The sequence below is a fragment of the Delphinus delphis genome, chromosome 16 (genome assembly GCF_949987515.2).
Source record: "Delphinus delphis chromosome 16, mDelDel1.2, whole genome shotgun sequence".
NCBI classification, from domain to species: domain Eukaryota; kingdom Metazoa; phylum Chordata; class Mammalia; order Artiodactyla; family Delphinidae; genus Delphinus; species Delphinus delphis.
Genome location: NC_082698.1, coordinates 56,108,273 through 56,124,732, shown reverse-complemented (window position 1 = coordinate 56,124,732; position 16,460 = coordinate 56,108,273). Strand labels below are relative to the sequence as shown.

Sequence of the window (16,460 nt, the reverse complement as noted above, 5' to 3'; positions counted from 1 at the left end):
AGAAATGATAGGATTTTCCTGGTGGACATAAAGGAGCAGGCCACAGCAATCCGGGGATTAGAAAGCACAAGGGAGAAAGAACCTTTCCATCTGAACTTCCTGATTATTAATCCATTTTTCATGGATTAGCAAGACAATAAACGGTAGGAGATGAAGGCATTAAAGCTTAAAGCTCTTAATCGGACAAGTCTAAAGAGTAGAACGGATTGTTATCTATGCTGACATTCTTGGGACACACCAGAAGAAGCCCACTACTGCTACTGAGAGGAGTCAACCAGGAAACGGCGCTCTGAGCCCCAGCCTTCCCGAGGTGGACCATGGTCACCCTTGTCATCATCAGCAAATGTGATCTGCCTGCCTACATCGTGTGCTAAGAAGGATCACAAATACGCAAATCAATTATCTAGAAGGATACAAGACACTGTTACAAACAAACGACAATACAGGTAGCATTCAGATTTCTTCATGGCATTTAATATATAATAATAATAATAACACGTAAGTTTATGGAGTCCTATAAACTTATTAAAACGTATGGGTTTTAATCTTCACTACCATCCTATGAGTTAAGGTCATTCTCGTTCCATCTTCTTACACATAAGAGATAGAGTGTAAAGAGCTCCAGTGACTCGTCCAAGGCCACACAGCTAATGGCACAGGCAGGCTCTGGCCCCAGAGCCACGTCCACAGGAGTTATGGTACATACTGTCTCCCATGATGCATTTCACACCCTATGGTAATGAGCCAATACATATTCAGTGATTGAACATTCCACTCGCAGGTCATGTTCTGATCAGAGTTCTAGCTGTTTCAAGACATGTCCTGAATATTAAGTATAAAAATAATCAGGTGCAGGGACTATCACCCCACCATCCAGTTAGGAAAATCTCATTCCTAGTAGACATAATTTGGGACAGAAGAGGATGGCATCAATTCTGTAATCTGTCACTCACCAGGATGACTTTCTCTATCTCCTTGGGTGCACACCAGTGAAACATCCCAGTAGAGTCGTACTTCTTCACGTTGGAGTCCATGTTGTCAATCCGATCATTGCCGGGAATTAACAAGGGGTCATGCCTGGGGAGAAGAGGACAGGAAAACCGAAGTGGAAAATGTGATAAATTATAAATGGAAAGTGCCCCGTGCGTTACACCTCGGAGGAGATGAAACATGCAGAGGAAGTGGTTGTCACTGACGGCCACTCTCTTGCTTGCAGAACCCATCCTTTGAAAGATAACTACCTCAAACCACCACCACCACCACCTCCTGGACACGCAGGTGACCTTTGTCGGGTAGTAATTCTGCCTTTCTCTCCTGTTCTCCTTTTTCTAAAATGGACTTCACATCATTTTGTGGATTTAGTCTCCCTTCTTATGGATGTCTCACTCCTTCTATTCTCCTTTTACCAGCTATCCAATCTCTCCATGAGACACACACACACACATGCACACACCCTCAAGTGTTGTTATTAGCATTGGCAATGAAGAGGAAGGAATAGGAATAGAGCCTCATGCTGACTGACTGACTGGCACGAGGACGGAAAGCCAATTACTCGCTCCTTCTGACTACAACTTCTGACGTGATGCTCTTCGCACTAAAAGCTTTAACAGGCTGCACTTTAAATATTTTAGCAATTTGCCCAATCGGATTTTGCTCTCCCTGGCTGAAGCCCTTTAAAGATTCAGCAGCATGTCACTTCAGAGCAGACTGACTACCAAATGCCCACATCTGGAATACATGATTTCAATACTAAACAACACCCTCTCTCCTTGCCTTGACAACTGTATTTGCACTCACTGTCCAATGATGCTCTCCCCTACCCCTACCTTCACCTCCCAACTGCCACACTCCTTAGATGAGAGCCTCAAGCTCAGAGGCATCTTAATAAACTTGTCTTGAATTCTCAGAGCTACAGTCACCCCCTCTTGCCTCGTTTACTGGAGGAAAAGAAAGTTGCCTCTACAGAGGCCTCCCCTCCAGTGGATGGGCAGAGCCTTACCGATAACCTCAAGAATTACAATAGAATCAGGCAGCTCTAACAAGCTTACAGCATAAGAAATATAATCCTGCATCTTGGTCCACATCCATTGTCTAGATTCTATCTCTGATAGAGATTCTGCACCTCTATTTTCAGGGAGGCATTTGGGTTTCTACAAGAATAACTGCATAAAATTAGGACAATGTCCCAGGCATAGTTGGCTATCTGTGCAGTGGAGCCATTTTCCCTGAATAATCTTGTCAATTCAAGATAGAAAATGAAAATGAGTTGAAATTCCAAAATTTACTGTGAAGTGATTTTACCTTTGAAACCATCTATTTCAAGCATTAAAGAGTGAACTTTATTTAGTTCTTAGTACTTCCTCCTCTGAAAGTTCTCTGGTATTTCTCATTTGTATGTTCAGAACAAAGACAGTGGGATAGCAATCCCTCCTACATAGTCCAGAGACCTATTAGTAAGTCTTCAGGATCTCTACCATGGCCCTCCTAATAGGCCTTCCAATCCCACTTCAGATGGGAAGACTCTCACTGCATTTATTTATTCCTGAGAATTTTCTTTTAGGCTACACCAAATGACAAATATCATGTGAAGCCATCCCGCAAAGTTATCTTCAATGAACACGCTAGATTACTATAGGAACTGTCATATCTGATCTTAAAAGGAGAAGAACAGTTAGCTCGGAACAACATCTCGGTAGATGGGTTGTTGGAATGTGAGAGGTGTTGTAAACCAGCAGGTCATCTTTCAAATACTGAGCTCCGTCAAAAATGCTAAAATAAAAAGGCACTTGCTGGTAAGAATGGGTCACAGATCAGGGCAAGATCAAATCTGAATATTTTTGTCCTTGAAGACTCTTTAAGAGTTCTATAGATATCCACGACCCACCATAAAGAAGAGGTCTGAGAAAATGAACAGAATGGACTCTTTCTTCCCAGCCCTAGAAGAATGTATTTCAGTTGGAAGCGGACCTTAATAAATTTGGCCTGAAGATACAGAGCCAGGTTGTTTATTGGTTGGAGAGGAGGTATTATCTCAGGGAGGTCTGAGACCTGCCCCCAGTGTATTCAGGATTTATATTCATATAATATTAGCAAGCAAGCAAACGCTGTAGTAAGCTGGCCAAAATTCCTGTCACAAAATACGTGCCTTGAGGGAGAGGAGATACATTTTGATTCCCTATCTTTTAGGGAAGCAATCATCCCTTGGTTACTCTGGCCTCCAACCCTCATCCTAGAAAAGTAAATAAGGTGGGAAGATGCCGAGTTAGCATCTCCCCACAACTAGGGCACCTGCCAGTCACTGGTGGAGGACCCTGACACCCAAGGAGACAGGAGGAACCCCCAAATGAACTGGTAGGACGTGGGGGGACTGAGAGGGGAGGAGAAGTGGAGGCCAGACAAGATTGGCGCCCCTGAGGCCGGGGAGATCAGGAGAGGCAGGCGGGAGGGGCCCTCCGGAGGAGTGGGAGAGGAGCAGAGGGCGACTGCCCTGCCCACTCGGGCCAGGAAGCCTGCTGGGCCCCCAGGTGAGGTCCCCTGCCCTCTGAGACCAGGGGTGGGGGGCACGCCTGGGCCCCTGCTGTTCTGTTGAGCCTAAGCCCCACCCCCCACAGCCCCCAGGGCCTTTTCCAGCCCAGTGGGTCCTGAGCCTTGGCCCCACCCACGGCCCAAACCTCACCCTTGCTTAGGCCCTGCTCTCCACAGCCAAGGCCCTTTCCCCCTTTGTAAATTTTCCTTTCCCTCCTCCTCTTTGTTACTATTGTGGTACTGTTGTATCTTCCAGTTGTTGATTCATCTATATTTTTATTTTTATATTCTTTCTAACATATCTATTAGTTGCCTAGTCTAATTTTATTTTTTACTTTGTTTCTTTTTCTAACCACCCCACATGGCTTGCGGGATCTTGGTTCATGAGCCGGGGGTCGGGCTGAAGCTCCTGCAGCGGGAGCTCTGAGTCCAAACCACTGGACTAACGGGGAACCTCAGACCCCAGGGAATATTCATTGGAGTGAGGGCTCACGGAGGTCCTCATCTCAGCACCAAGACCCAGCTCTACCCAACAGCCTACAAACTCCAGTGTTGGAAGCCTCAGGCCAAACAACCAGTAAGACAGGAACACAACCCCACTCATTAAAAAAAAAAAAAGTGAGATGGCAAAAAAATATGTCACAGGTGAAGGAGTAAGGTAAAAACCTATAAGACCAAATAAATGAAGAGGAAATAGGCAATCTACCTGAAAAAGAATTCAGAGTAATGACAGTAAAGATGATCCAGTATCTAGGAAATAGAATGGAGGCACAGATTTAGAAACTACAAAAATGTTTAACAAAGATCTAGAAGAACTAAAGTACAAACAGAGATGAACAACACAATAACTGAAATGAAAAATACACTAGGAGGAACCAATAACAGAATACCTGAGGCAGAAGAACGAATATGTGAGCTGGAAGACAGAATGGTGGAAATAACTGCCAAGGAGCAGAATAAAGAAAAAAGGTTGAAAAGGATTGAAGACAACCTCAGAGACATCTGGGACAACACTAAACATACCAACATTCGAATTATAGGGCCCTTAGAAAAAGAAGAGAAAAAGAAAGGGTCTCAGAAAATATTTGAAGAGATTATAGTTGAAAACTTCCCTAACATGGGAAAGGAAGTAGTCACCCAAGTCCAGGAAGCACAGAGAGTCCTATACAGGATATACCCTAGGAAAAACAGACCAAGACACATATTAATCAAAGTAACACAAATTAAATTCAAAGAAAAATATTAAAAGCAGCAAGGGGAAAAACAAAAAATAACATACAAAGGAATCCCCATAAGGTTATCAGCTGATTTTTCAGCAGAAACTCTGCAGGCCAGAAGGGAGTGGCAGGATATACATAAAGTGATGAGAGAGAAAAACCTACAACCAAGATTACTCTACCCAGCAAGGATCTCATTCAGATTCAATGGAGAAATCAAAAGCTTCTCAGACTGGCAAAAACTAAGAGAATTCAGCACCAACAAACCAGCTTTACAATATATGCTAAAGAAGCTTCTCTAGGTGAGAAACACAAGAGAAGAAAAAGACCCACAAAAACAAACCCAAAACAATTAAGAAAATGGTAATAGGAACATACATATCGATAATCACCTTGAATGTAAATGGATTAAATGCCCCAACCGAAAGACACAGACTGGCTGAATGGATACAAAAACAAGACACGTATATATGCTGTCTACAAGGGACCCACTTCAGACCTAGGGACACATACAGACTGAAAGTGAAGGGATGGAAAAAGATATTCCATGCAAATGGGAATCAAAAGAAACCTGGAGTAGCAGTGCTTATATCAGATAAAATAGACTTTAAAATAAAGACTGTTAGGGCTTCCCTGGTGGCGCAGTGGTTGAGAGTCCGCCTGCCTATGCAGGGGACACGGGTTTGTGCCCCAGTCCGGGAAGATCCCACATGCCACGGAGCAGCTGGGCCCATGAGCCATGGCCACTGAGCCTGCGTGTCCGGAGCTTGTGCTCCACAACGGGAGAGGCCACGACAGTGAGAGGCCCACGTACCGCAAAAAAAAAAAAAAAAAAAAAAAACAAGACTGTTACAAGAGATAAGGAGGGACATTACATAATGATCAAACAATCAATCCAAGAAGAAGATATAACAACTATAAATGTTAGGAGAACGTCAATACATATGGCAAATGCTAACAACCATGAAAGGAGAAACTGACAGTAACACAATAATAGTAGGGACTTTAACACCCCACCTACACCAATGGGCAGATCATACAAACAGAAAATAAATAAAGAAACACAAGCTTTAAATGACACAATAGACCAGATAGATTTAATTGACATTTACAGAACATTCCACCCAAAACTGGCAGAACACACATTCTTCTCAAGTGCACCTGGAACATTCTCCAGGATAGATCACAACTTCGGTCACAAATCAAGCCTCAGAAAATTTAAGAAAATTGAAATCGTATCAAGCATCTTTTCTGACCACAACTCTATGAGATTGGAAATCAGTTACAGGAAAAAAAATGTAAAAACACAAATACATGGAGGCTAAACGGTGTGCTACTAAATAACCAAGAGATCACTGGAAAAATCAAAGAAGAAATTAAAAAATACATAGAAACAAATGGCAATGAAAACATGACAATCCCAAACCTATGGTACACAGCAAAAGCAGTTAGTTCTGAGAGGGAAGTTTAGAGCAATTCAGTCTCACCTCAAGAAACAAGAAAAATCGCAAATAAACAATCTAACCCTACACTAGAGAAAGAAGAACAAAGAAAACCCAAAGCCAGTAGAAGGAAAAAAATCATAAAGATCAGAGCAGAAATACATGAAATAGAAATGAAGAAAACAATAGCAAAGATCAATAAAACTAAAAGCTGGTTCTTTGAAAAGATAAACAAAATTGATAAACCATTAGCCAGACTCATCAAGAAAAAAAGGGAGAGGATGCAAATCAACAGAATTAGAAATGAAAAAGGAGAAATCACAACTGACACTGCAGAAATACAAAGGATTATAAGAGACTCCTACAAACAACTACACACCAATAAAATGGACAACCACAAAGAAATGGACAAATTCTTGGAAAGGTACAATTTTCCAAGACTGAACCAGGAAGAATCAGAAAATATAAACAGACCTATCACAAGTAATGAAATTGAAACTGTAATTAAAAATCTTCCAGCAAACAAAAGTCCAGGACCAGGTAGCTTCACAGGCAAATTCTATCAAACATGTAAAGAAGAGCTAACACCTATCCTTCTCAAACTCTTCCAAAAAATTTCAGAGGGAGAAACACTCCCAAATAATTTCTACAAAGCCATCATCACCCTGATGCAAAAACCAGAAAAAGATATCACAAAAAAAGAAAAGTATACACCAATATCACTGATGAACATAGATGCAAAAATCCTGAGCAAAATACTAGCAAACAGAATCCAACAACAAAGAATCATACACCATGATCAAGTGGGATTTATCCCAGGGATGAAAGGACTCTTCAATATACGCAAATCAATCAGTGTGATACACCACATTAACAAATTAAGGAATAAAAACTATATGATCATCTCAATAGATGCAGAGAAAGCTTCTGACAAAATTCAACACCAATTTATGATCAAAACTCTCCAGAAAATGGGCACAGAGGGAACCTACCTCAACATAATAAAGGCCATATATGACAAACCCACATTAAGTATCATACTCAATGGTGAAAAACTGAAAGCATTTCCACTAAGATCAGGAACAAGACAAGGATGCCCACTCTTGTCACTCTTAATCAACATAGTTTTGGAAGTCCTAGCCATGGCAATCAGAGAAGACAAAGAAATAAAAGGAATACAAATTGGAAAACAAGAAGTAAAACTGTCACTGTTTGCCTATGACATGATACTATACATAGAAAATCCTAAAGATGCCACCAGAAAACTACTAGAACTAATCAATGAATTTGGTAAGGTTGCAGAATACAAAATTAATGCACAGAAATCGCTGGTATTCCTATATACCAACAAAAAAAAAAAAATCAGAAAGAGAAGTTAAGGAAACACTCCCATTTACCATCACAACAAAAAGAATAAAATACCTAGGAATACACCTGCCTAAGTAGGCGAAAGACTTGTACTCAGAAAACTATAAAACACTGATGAAAGAAATCAAAGATGACATAAACAGATGGAGAAATATACCATACCATGTTTTGGACTGGAAGAATCAATATTGTGAAAATGACTATACTACCCAAAGCAATCTACAGATTCAAAGCAATCTACAGATACAATGCAATCCCTACCAAACTACCACTGGCACTCTTCACAGAATTAGAACAAAAAATTTTACAATTTGTATGGAAACCTCGAACAGCCTCGAAAGACCTAGAACAGCCAAAGCAAACTTGGGAAAGAAAAACAGAACTGGAGGAATCAGCACCTCAAGTTTGAACTATACCACAAAGCTACAGTAATCAAGACAGTATGGTACTGGCACAAAAACAGAAATATAGATCAGTGGTACAGGGTAGAATGCCCAGAGATAAACCCATGCACATATGGTCACCTAATTTATGACAAAGGAGGCAAGAACATAAAATGGAAAAAAGACAGCCACTTCAATAAGTGGTGCTGGGAAAACTGGACAGCTACATGTAAAAGAATGAAATTAGAACACTCCCTAACACCATATACAAAAATAAACTCAAAATGGATTAGAGACCTAAATGTAATGCCAGACACTATAAAACACTTAGAGGAAAGCACAGGCAGAACACTCTGTGACATAAGTCACAGCAAGATCCTTTTTGACCCACCTCCTAGAGAAATGGAAATAAAAACAAAAGAAACAAATGGGACCTAATGAAACTTAAAAGCTTTTGCACAGCAAAGGAAACCATAAACAAGACAAAAAGACAACGCTCAGAATGGGAGAAACTAATTGCAAATGAAACAACAAAGGATTAATCTCCAAAATATACAAACAGCTCACGGAGCTCAACATCAAAAAAAAAAAAAAAAATCCAATTTAAAAAATGGGCATAAGACCTAAATAGACATTTCACCAAGGAAGACATACAGATGGCCAAGAGGCACATGAAAAGACGCTCAACAACACTAATTATTAGAGAAATGCAAATCAAAACTATAATGATACCTCATGCCGGTCAAAATGGCCATTATCAAACAGTCTAGAAACAATAAATGCTGGAAAGGGTGTGGTGAAAAGGGAACCCTCTTGCACTGTTGCTGGGAATGTAAATTGATACAACCACTATGGAAAACATTATGGAGGTTCCTTAAAAAACTAAAATTAGAACTACCATGTGACCCAGCAATCCCACTACTGGGCATATACCCTGAGAAAACCATAATTCAAAAAGAGACATGTACCAAAATGTTCATTGCAGCTCTATTTACAATAGCCAGGACATGGAAGCAACCTAAATGTACACTGACAGATGAATGGATAAAGAAGATGTGGCATATATACACAATGGAATATTACTCAGCCATAAAAAGAAACGAAATTGAGTTATCTGTAGTGAGGTGGATGGACCTAGAGTCTGTCATACAGAGTGAAGTAAGTCAAAAAGAGAAAAACAAATACTGTATGCTAACGCATATATATGGAATCTAAAAAAAAAAAAATGGTGCTGATGAACCTAGTTGCAGGGCAGGAATAAAGATGTAGACATAGAGAATGCACTTGAGGACACAGGGTGGGAGGGGGAAGCTGGGGCAAAGTGAGTAGCATCGACATATATACACTACCGAATGTAAAATAGTTGGCTAGTGGGAAGCAGCTGCATAGCACACAAAAATCAGCTCGGTGCTTTGCGATGACCTAGACGGGTGGGATAGGGAGGGTGGGAGGGAGGCTCAAGAGGGAGAGGATATGGGGACATATGTATGCATATGGCTGATTCACTTTGGTGTACAACAGAAACTAACACAGTATTGTAAAGCAATTATACTCCAATAAAGATCTATTAAAAAAATGTTTCCTACTGAAAAAAAAAAAAGTAAATAAACAAGCCTGATGATCAATTGTCCCTCAGTGAAAAGAAAGAAAGACAGCTTTTTAAATGTCAAGCCTCATTAACTAGGGCAGAGATTTGGGTACACCAGGTATCATTTGACACTAGGGCTGTAAGCCAGGATTTGCACTGGAACATCCAGAAGCCTCAGGGAAGTCTCAGTGGTAAGCCACGCCGCACTCCGTACTTCCTGCAAGCCTCTCAGCCTGCCCCGGATCATTTAAATATAAGTCATCCAGGATGTTACTAAAAGGAGCTGATCTGAAGACTGTCAAAAACCTCCCTGAACAAAGATATTTCCGTTTCTGATCAGCCATGGTACCTGAAATTTGAACTTTGGTTTCTTGAATCAGTAAAGCAATCAATAAACGGGAATCCCCTCTTCTGTGCCGGGAATGGAGGATACCGCAATGTTGAAGGTACAGTCCCTAGTCAGAGAGTTATAATACAGCGAGCAAGAGAGAAAATGTCCATCAACGGTTGTGATACACTGTGGTAAGTGTTATAGCAAAGTGAATGTACAAGGTGGTCTGAGAACACCAGGAAAGCTGTGCATTGCCTGGTATTTGAGTAACATCAAGAAAGGCTTTGCAAAGAAGATAACTTTTTTTTAATTTTATTTTTTTTGGCGGTACGCGGGCCTCTCACTGTCGTGGCCTCTCCTGCTGCGGAGCACAGGCTGCGGACGCGCATGCCCAGTGGTCGCGGCTCACGGGCCCAGCCGCTCCGCGGCATGTGGGATCTTCCCGGACCGGCGCACGAACCCGCGTCCCCTGCATAAGCAGGCGGATTCTCAACCACTGCGCCACCGAGGAAGCCCAGAAGATAACTTTTGATCTGAGCCCTGAAAGGTAAGGAGGAATCTCAGCATATTATAGTCATGACCCACTAGGAGCCGTTCAGATGATTGAGATGCAAAAGAAAAGAGCCAAAGAAAGGCACCCCAAACCATTGGGGTTGGAGATGTCGTATTGCCCGACCTGAGGTACAGAAGACCTGAGCTGCCCTCAGATGTGCGATGGGAGTCAAGTGGAAGAGATGGATTCGACTGATTATGACCAATGGAGCTCAGACTAGGGAGTTAGATAGAGCCAAACTCAAGTTTCCAGAAAGGAAGAACGTTTCCTTACAAATGGAAGGTATTTTAAAAATGACATGGGTTGTTTCCCAAGGCAGTGGATTTCTCATCATTTGAGACATTCCTGAGGAGCTGTGAATATAGATCGGATTTCATTATAAATTTCCTTATAAATGTTGGGTGACCTTTAAGGACTTTTAAGGACTCTTCTCTCAATGAACGAGTGCTGACTGGAAGGATTTTGGAAATACTGAACCACTGTTGGGTATCAAAAGGCTGGATGGCATGGAGTAAGCATAGAAAAGTTGTTTGGGGAGCAAAGACGGGAGATAAGAAGCACTGAAGACTGATTACTAGAACTGCTTCTCATTAACTAGATTCACTAGACGTCTGGGAGGAAGCTTGGAACGTGATTGATTTCAGCAACAGGAGAGTCACTAGCTACTTTGGGCCAGACAGGATACATTTCTTTGCCATGTCTGTTCCTGTAGCAACGTAAGTGCCACAGGGCTGGCGTAGGCTACTTGTCTACAGGAACTTCTCCTTCTAAATTGGACTCTGTATTAATAGGAGAAAGCCCAAGCGCTTGCCATGGAGCACAACAACCAACAGTGCTTTGGTTGGGGCGGCGGGGGGAAGGAGGGCCATCAGAAACCTCCCTGAACAAAGTATCCCAACATTATCAATTTACAGAACAACAAAGAGAATCACTTTCATGGGCTCTCGGACAACTCCTTAAAGATTTACTTGGAACCGAGGCCCAATACTAGATATTGCCTTTCACATCTTAACTATTTTATATATTTCTTCAACTCAGAAAGTAATCCCAACTCCCCCAAAATTGATTCAAGGCTCATTTGCCACTTACCACTTAGCCAACGTACAAGTCTTATTTTAGGGTAAAACTATGAGGTGAAGTGTATCTGCTGTGTAGTTGTTATGGTCTGAGTTGTATCCCCGCCCCCATAAAATTTGTATGTTGTAGTCCTAACTCCCAGTATCTCAGACTGTAACTCTATTTTGAGATATGGTCTTTAAAGAGGTGATTCAGTTAAAATGAGGTCATTAGGGTAGGCCCTAATCCAATATTACTGTCGTCTTTATAAGAAGAGGAAATTTGGGCACAGACATGTACAGAGGGAGGATGATGTGAAGTCATGGGGAGAAGATGGCCATCTACCAGCCAAGGAGAGAGGCCTGAAACAGATCCTTCCTCTGAGGCCTCAGAAGGAACCAACCCTGCCAACAGCTTGATCTTGGACTTCCAACCTCCAGAACCGTGAGAAAATAAATGTCTGTTGTTTAAGACACTCAGTCTGTAGTACTTTGTTACGGCAGCCTGAGCAAATTAATACAATAGTGCACCTCAAAGAAAAACGGGCACAATGTACCAGATGTCACTCCACTGATGACCCTGGCTGTCCTTCTTGCACCTTAGGGCTCAGCTGTTCATTTAAAGGAGAAAAGCATCCTGCCATCAGTTTAGGAATACATGGAAACATACCAGAAAGACACAGTATCTTCATGAAAGAGTTTGGGTCACATACGTACACAACTGGATCTGCTCTATCTGGAAGGAAACTTCTCCCCCAGTCTTTAACTTGCATTTGAGGATCAATACTTATGACAGTCCAACCAAAGAAAACAAGAAACCCGGACACTAGCCAGTTAATTTGTTCAGTGGAACCAAGAGAGTTGACCCCCCAAGGGAGTGTTTGGAAGTGGATACCACTGAGGGCAGAAAACCACCTGTTTCTTTAGTGATTAAGTATACTGGCTCCAGAGCCAAAATGTCTTTCATCAGGTTTTGGCTCATCTACTGCTTGCTACATTGTGCCTTGCCTCAGTTTCTTTATCTGTAAAATGGGAATGTTAAACATCATCATTAGTTAATGGAGTCAATTTGAGGGTTGCCTGAGTAAAGACATGGCATGCACTTAGCACAGAACTTGACACAGAGCATGCCCTCAATAAAGGTTAACTACTGTTATTATTATCATTCTTTTATTCTTTGCTTAGAACTCACTTATATATTTGTAGCTGTTACAATGGTGAAAGGAGACAGGAAACAGAAAGTGGTTCAATAATAAAGGTGTGGGGTTCTCCTACTATTACTTTGACTACTAGACTATTACTACTACTACTGTTGCTACTAAGATGACTAGCCATCATGGGTTGAGCTCTTATAAATGTTGCTGTGCTAAAACTTTTACCTACATTTTGTGATTTACTCATCACAATGATACTTACAGGTAATTTCTGTTATTATCACCCACTGGTACAGATGGGAAACAGAGTGGATAAGTAATGTAGAGAAGACAGTTAGTGGGAAGAGAACACTGCTTTGCCCAGAGAGGTCTTCTTAACTGGAAGTCAGTGCAGCGTGGCCCCCGTCTTACCCCCTCCCACTTGCAGGAGGCAGCTGGATCGTGCTCATTCCCCACTGCAGCGCCCCAAGCCACAGTGCCCTCTACGTTGCAAAAAAGAAAAGCAGCATGGCGGGCATTTATGAAATGCACAGCTGGTGTGAATTATCAGTAGAAAATTTCCCCATGAGTCCCTGTCAGGACAATGTGCTAAGGGGAGCCTCAATAATCAACTAAGGCTGGGTGAGTTTTTGTCTTGTCCCAATATCTGAAGACTCCATTTAGGAATACCCACATTTTTATAACAACCGAGGAGCTCCAGTGAGTTAAATTTTTCATAGCTATGCTTCTTGAATCTCAGCTCATACCTCCAAAGTCCGCAGCTAGATATTAAGCATACTTCACTTCAAGAAAAGAATAAAAGATCATCGTTTTGAGGGTCTGCGGAGCAAGGAATGCCGCTTGCCATCAATTAATCTCAGGAAGTGAACTAAATGCCCAGCTACAGCAGACACACAAAAAGCTTGCCTTGAAGACAACAGCCTAAAGCAAAACCACAAATCTCTTTTCTAGCAAACCTGCTGTGAAGAAGGTGGCATTATATTTTAAAGAGCACAGTTCCTCTTGGAGGAAAATTCAAATTTTTCTGTGTGGCAGTGGGTCCGATGCTGGACTTCAGAAATTTACATTAAAGTACAAGTACAAACCAAACCAAACCGACAAACAAAAGGTATGAAAGAGGAAAGTTACCAAATGGGTTTAAAATTGCATCCTTTCCCTTGCTTGATTTTCAGGACCTCATTTCTCATCACATGATAAGGCCCCTCCTATCATTACAAGCGTCCCATCTAGATTGAGGCCATCTCTGCAGAAGTCTCCCTGGGAAACGGGAGGCTTGATAAAATTGGGCCATTTCTCATGCCTCTGCAGGCCTTTCACCCCAGTGGCAAAGACTGATTTTACTGAGTATCTGTTATGTCAGGCACCATAGTAAGGGTACCAGAACGCTTCTGAAGCCTCCCGGTTTGCTTCAAATATTCCTCCTGTGCTGTCCTCCTCCATAACCTCAGAGACAGACGTGGCTTTCCCCTCCTGGGAGCCCTTAACAGAAGTAAGATGCTCTTTCAGAGATAATGATTTGCACAACTGTCTGGTGATGTTCTTCAGGGCAGGGAACTCCGGTTTTACTCTTCCACACATTTCCAGAACCCTGCAGAGGACCCAGTAAACAACCAACTACCAAGAGAAGCTGATGAATGATCTCTGGTCTCTGAACATCTCAAATCATTCAACAGAAACTCCCCCAGACCCTCTATGCAGACCAGAAAAAGTGTCCAGTGAGAGCCCCTTCGCCTTTGACACCTTGAGACCATTTGTTTGAGGAAGAATCAAGGCTCTTGCGCTGTTTCTCCGCTTTACAGGGACAGTACTTGAAATTAGGGCATCGTGATCGGAAGGAAGGGAGACTCTGTAGTATGTCTCTAACCAGTCAGGCTGCCTGGAATGTGCCTGAAGCCAGCTGCTGTAACTGATCAGCAGACAGGACTCGTGTCTGATGTACAATGCGGTCAACACAGCTGTTTTTAACAACTGTTTAGTGCTCCAGTGCCAGGGCTGAACATTTCTGTGAGAAGGGTCCCCATCACGTGAAGCTCCTCCCACGGCTCTGATTCCCGTAAGCGGTGGTTCTCGAAGCATGACCCCACACCAGCTGCCTCAGCATCACCTGGGAGCCTGGGAGAAATGCAGTTCTCCAGCCCAGCCCAGACCTACTGAATCAAGCTGTATCAACAAGGTGCTCCAGATGATTCTGACGCTGAAATTTGAGGATCACTGCTGTAAAGGTTTGCCCAAATGGACAGGCTTTGTGGTTCGAGGCAATCCTACCAAAGTTAGCAACTATCTGCAACATACGGACTGGAAGGCTGTGGTTCTTTTCAACGAGGCCGGGATCAGAGTGAGGCCATCGAGGGGCCTCGGTGCAAAACGGAAGGGGGCACCTCACATGCCCCACTGTAGTCCTGGCCCTGTTATTCAAATGGAGAATGCAGCTCTGGTGACCAAAGTGCACCCAGGTCACCTGCTCTGACTCTCGCTCTGTGACTCTCTGGAACTTGAGGGGTTGTGTCAACACTTGATAGAAATTTCTAACCTGGAAGCCACGCAAATGACTCTCTCTTGCTGACGTCTACCTCCGAGAGCTAATCAGCAAATAAACCAGCATAGAAAAGCAAATGAAATATTCTTTCTTATCGAGTGCAACGCTTATAATTCAGTTTTCCACCCTCCTTGCTTCCCATCGCTTCTTCCACTCCACAGAAGACAACGTCGCAGGCAGTAGCTAAGTCCTTCAGGGCAACGTTCAGGAGCCGCAGGTCACATGCATGGGTCTCTGGCTGCGGCAGCCACAGGAGACCGGAGGGGGTCTCAGGTGGTCTCCTCAAAAGGGCCCACACTTAGGTTTTCAGCACCGCAAATGGTTCTGACTCAACGGATCCGCTTCTTTCTTGGGTGCATTTTATTTCTGGGTGAATTCTCTTTCCTGCTAGGTCGCAAGGATCCTGACTTCGGGATTCTGCCCTAACTCATCCTTCAAAGCTGCCTCCACTATCCTATGTAATGCTCGTCTCTCCTGAGACACGGCTGTCCCCTACCCCCGCACCCATCTCCCCGAGGTGGCCAACCTTGGAGCCACCTTGAGAAAACCTTCAGGCCACACTGGCCAAACTTTCTGTATCTCTCTACTTGCATTTTGTTTTCTTCTTCTGCCCAACAAGGAAACAATCAAGAACTGCTGCTCCCTAGTATGTCATCTCTTGCTAGACAGCCACCGTCCTCAGAGCAAGAAGGAAATTACTGCCTTTATTTATATCTGGGAGACCAGGCGGGAGAGCCGACTGTTCTTCAGTCCTGGAGGAGAGTGGACAACACGCTTCTGAAATGAGGGGACAGGATAATGACCCTCTGCTGTGTATGCAATGTGTCCACGGACCTGTGTCAAATCCACCAAGCCTTGGGATGACGAGACCCACCATTTCTTTCTTCTGCAGTCCCTTGAGGGCCTGTCATTTGCTATCTGTTTGTGCATTAAGAGGTGAATTTACTTAGCTGAGCTGTCCTGGCCTTCCTTCTTCATTCTGCCCAGCGAAAGAGACTGGGAGAGTGGCATTCTGTCCCCAACTCTGAGTGGGCTCAGGCCACTTTGCCATTTTCTATTACTACAACCTTTCAAGCTGGCAGTCCTAACAAAAAGACCCCGTGAGAGGTAGGTGTCAAAAGGGAGAGGCTGGGACTTAACAAGCAGATGAGTTTATTTCATTTAATGATCCGTTAGGGCCCAAGAGGATAATCTGTTTTACTCCAATCATATTTCCACTCTGACTCAGAAAACAAATATCTAATGTTTCCTGGGTCTTATGACACGAAGCTCCTTTCACAGCGTTCAATATCTGTTTTTAGCGCTGTC

General features: G+C 42.9%; 1 protein-coding gene across 16 annotated transcripts in view; it reads right to left on the bottom strand.

Annotated features, from left to right (window-relative positions):
- KCNMA1 (potassium calcium-activated channel subfamily M alpha 1) overlaps positions 1-16,460 on the bottom strand; it is a 739,336-nt gene that overhangs the window by 74,294 nt on the left and 648,582 nt on the right. For all 16 annotated transcript variants that reach the window (XM_060034718.1, XM_060034719.1, XM_060034720.1 and 13 more), the window contains one exon: positions 954-1,077. In XM_060034718.1, coding sequence (XP_059890701.1) covers positions 954-1,077 — 124 coding nt within the window. The remainder of the gene's footprint in view (positions 1-953; positions 1,078-16,460) is intronic.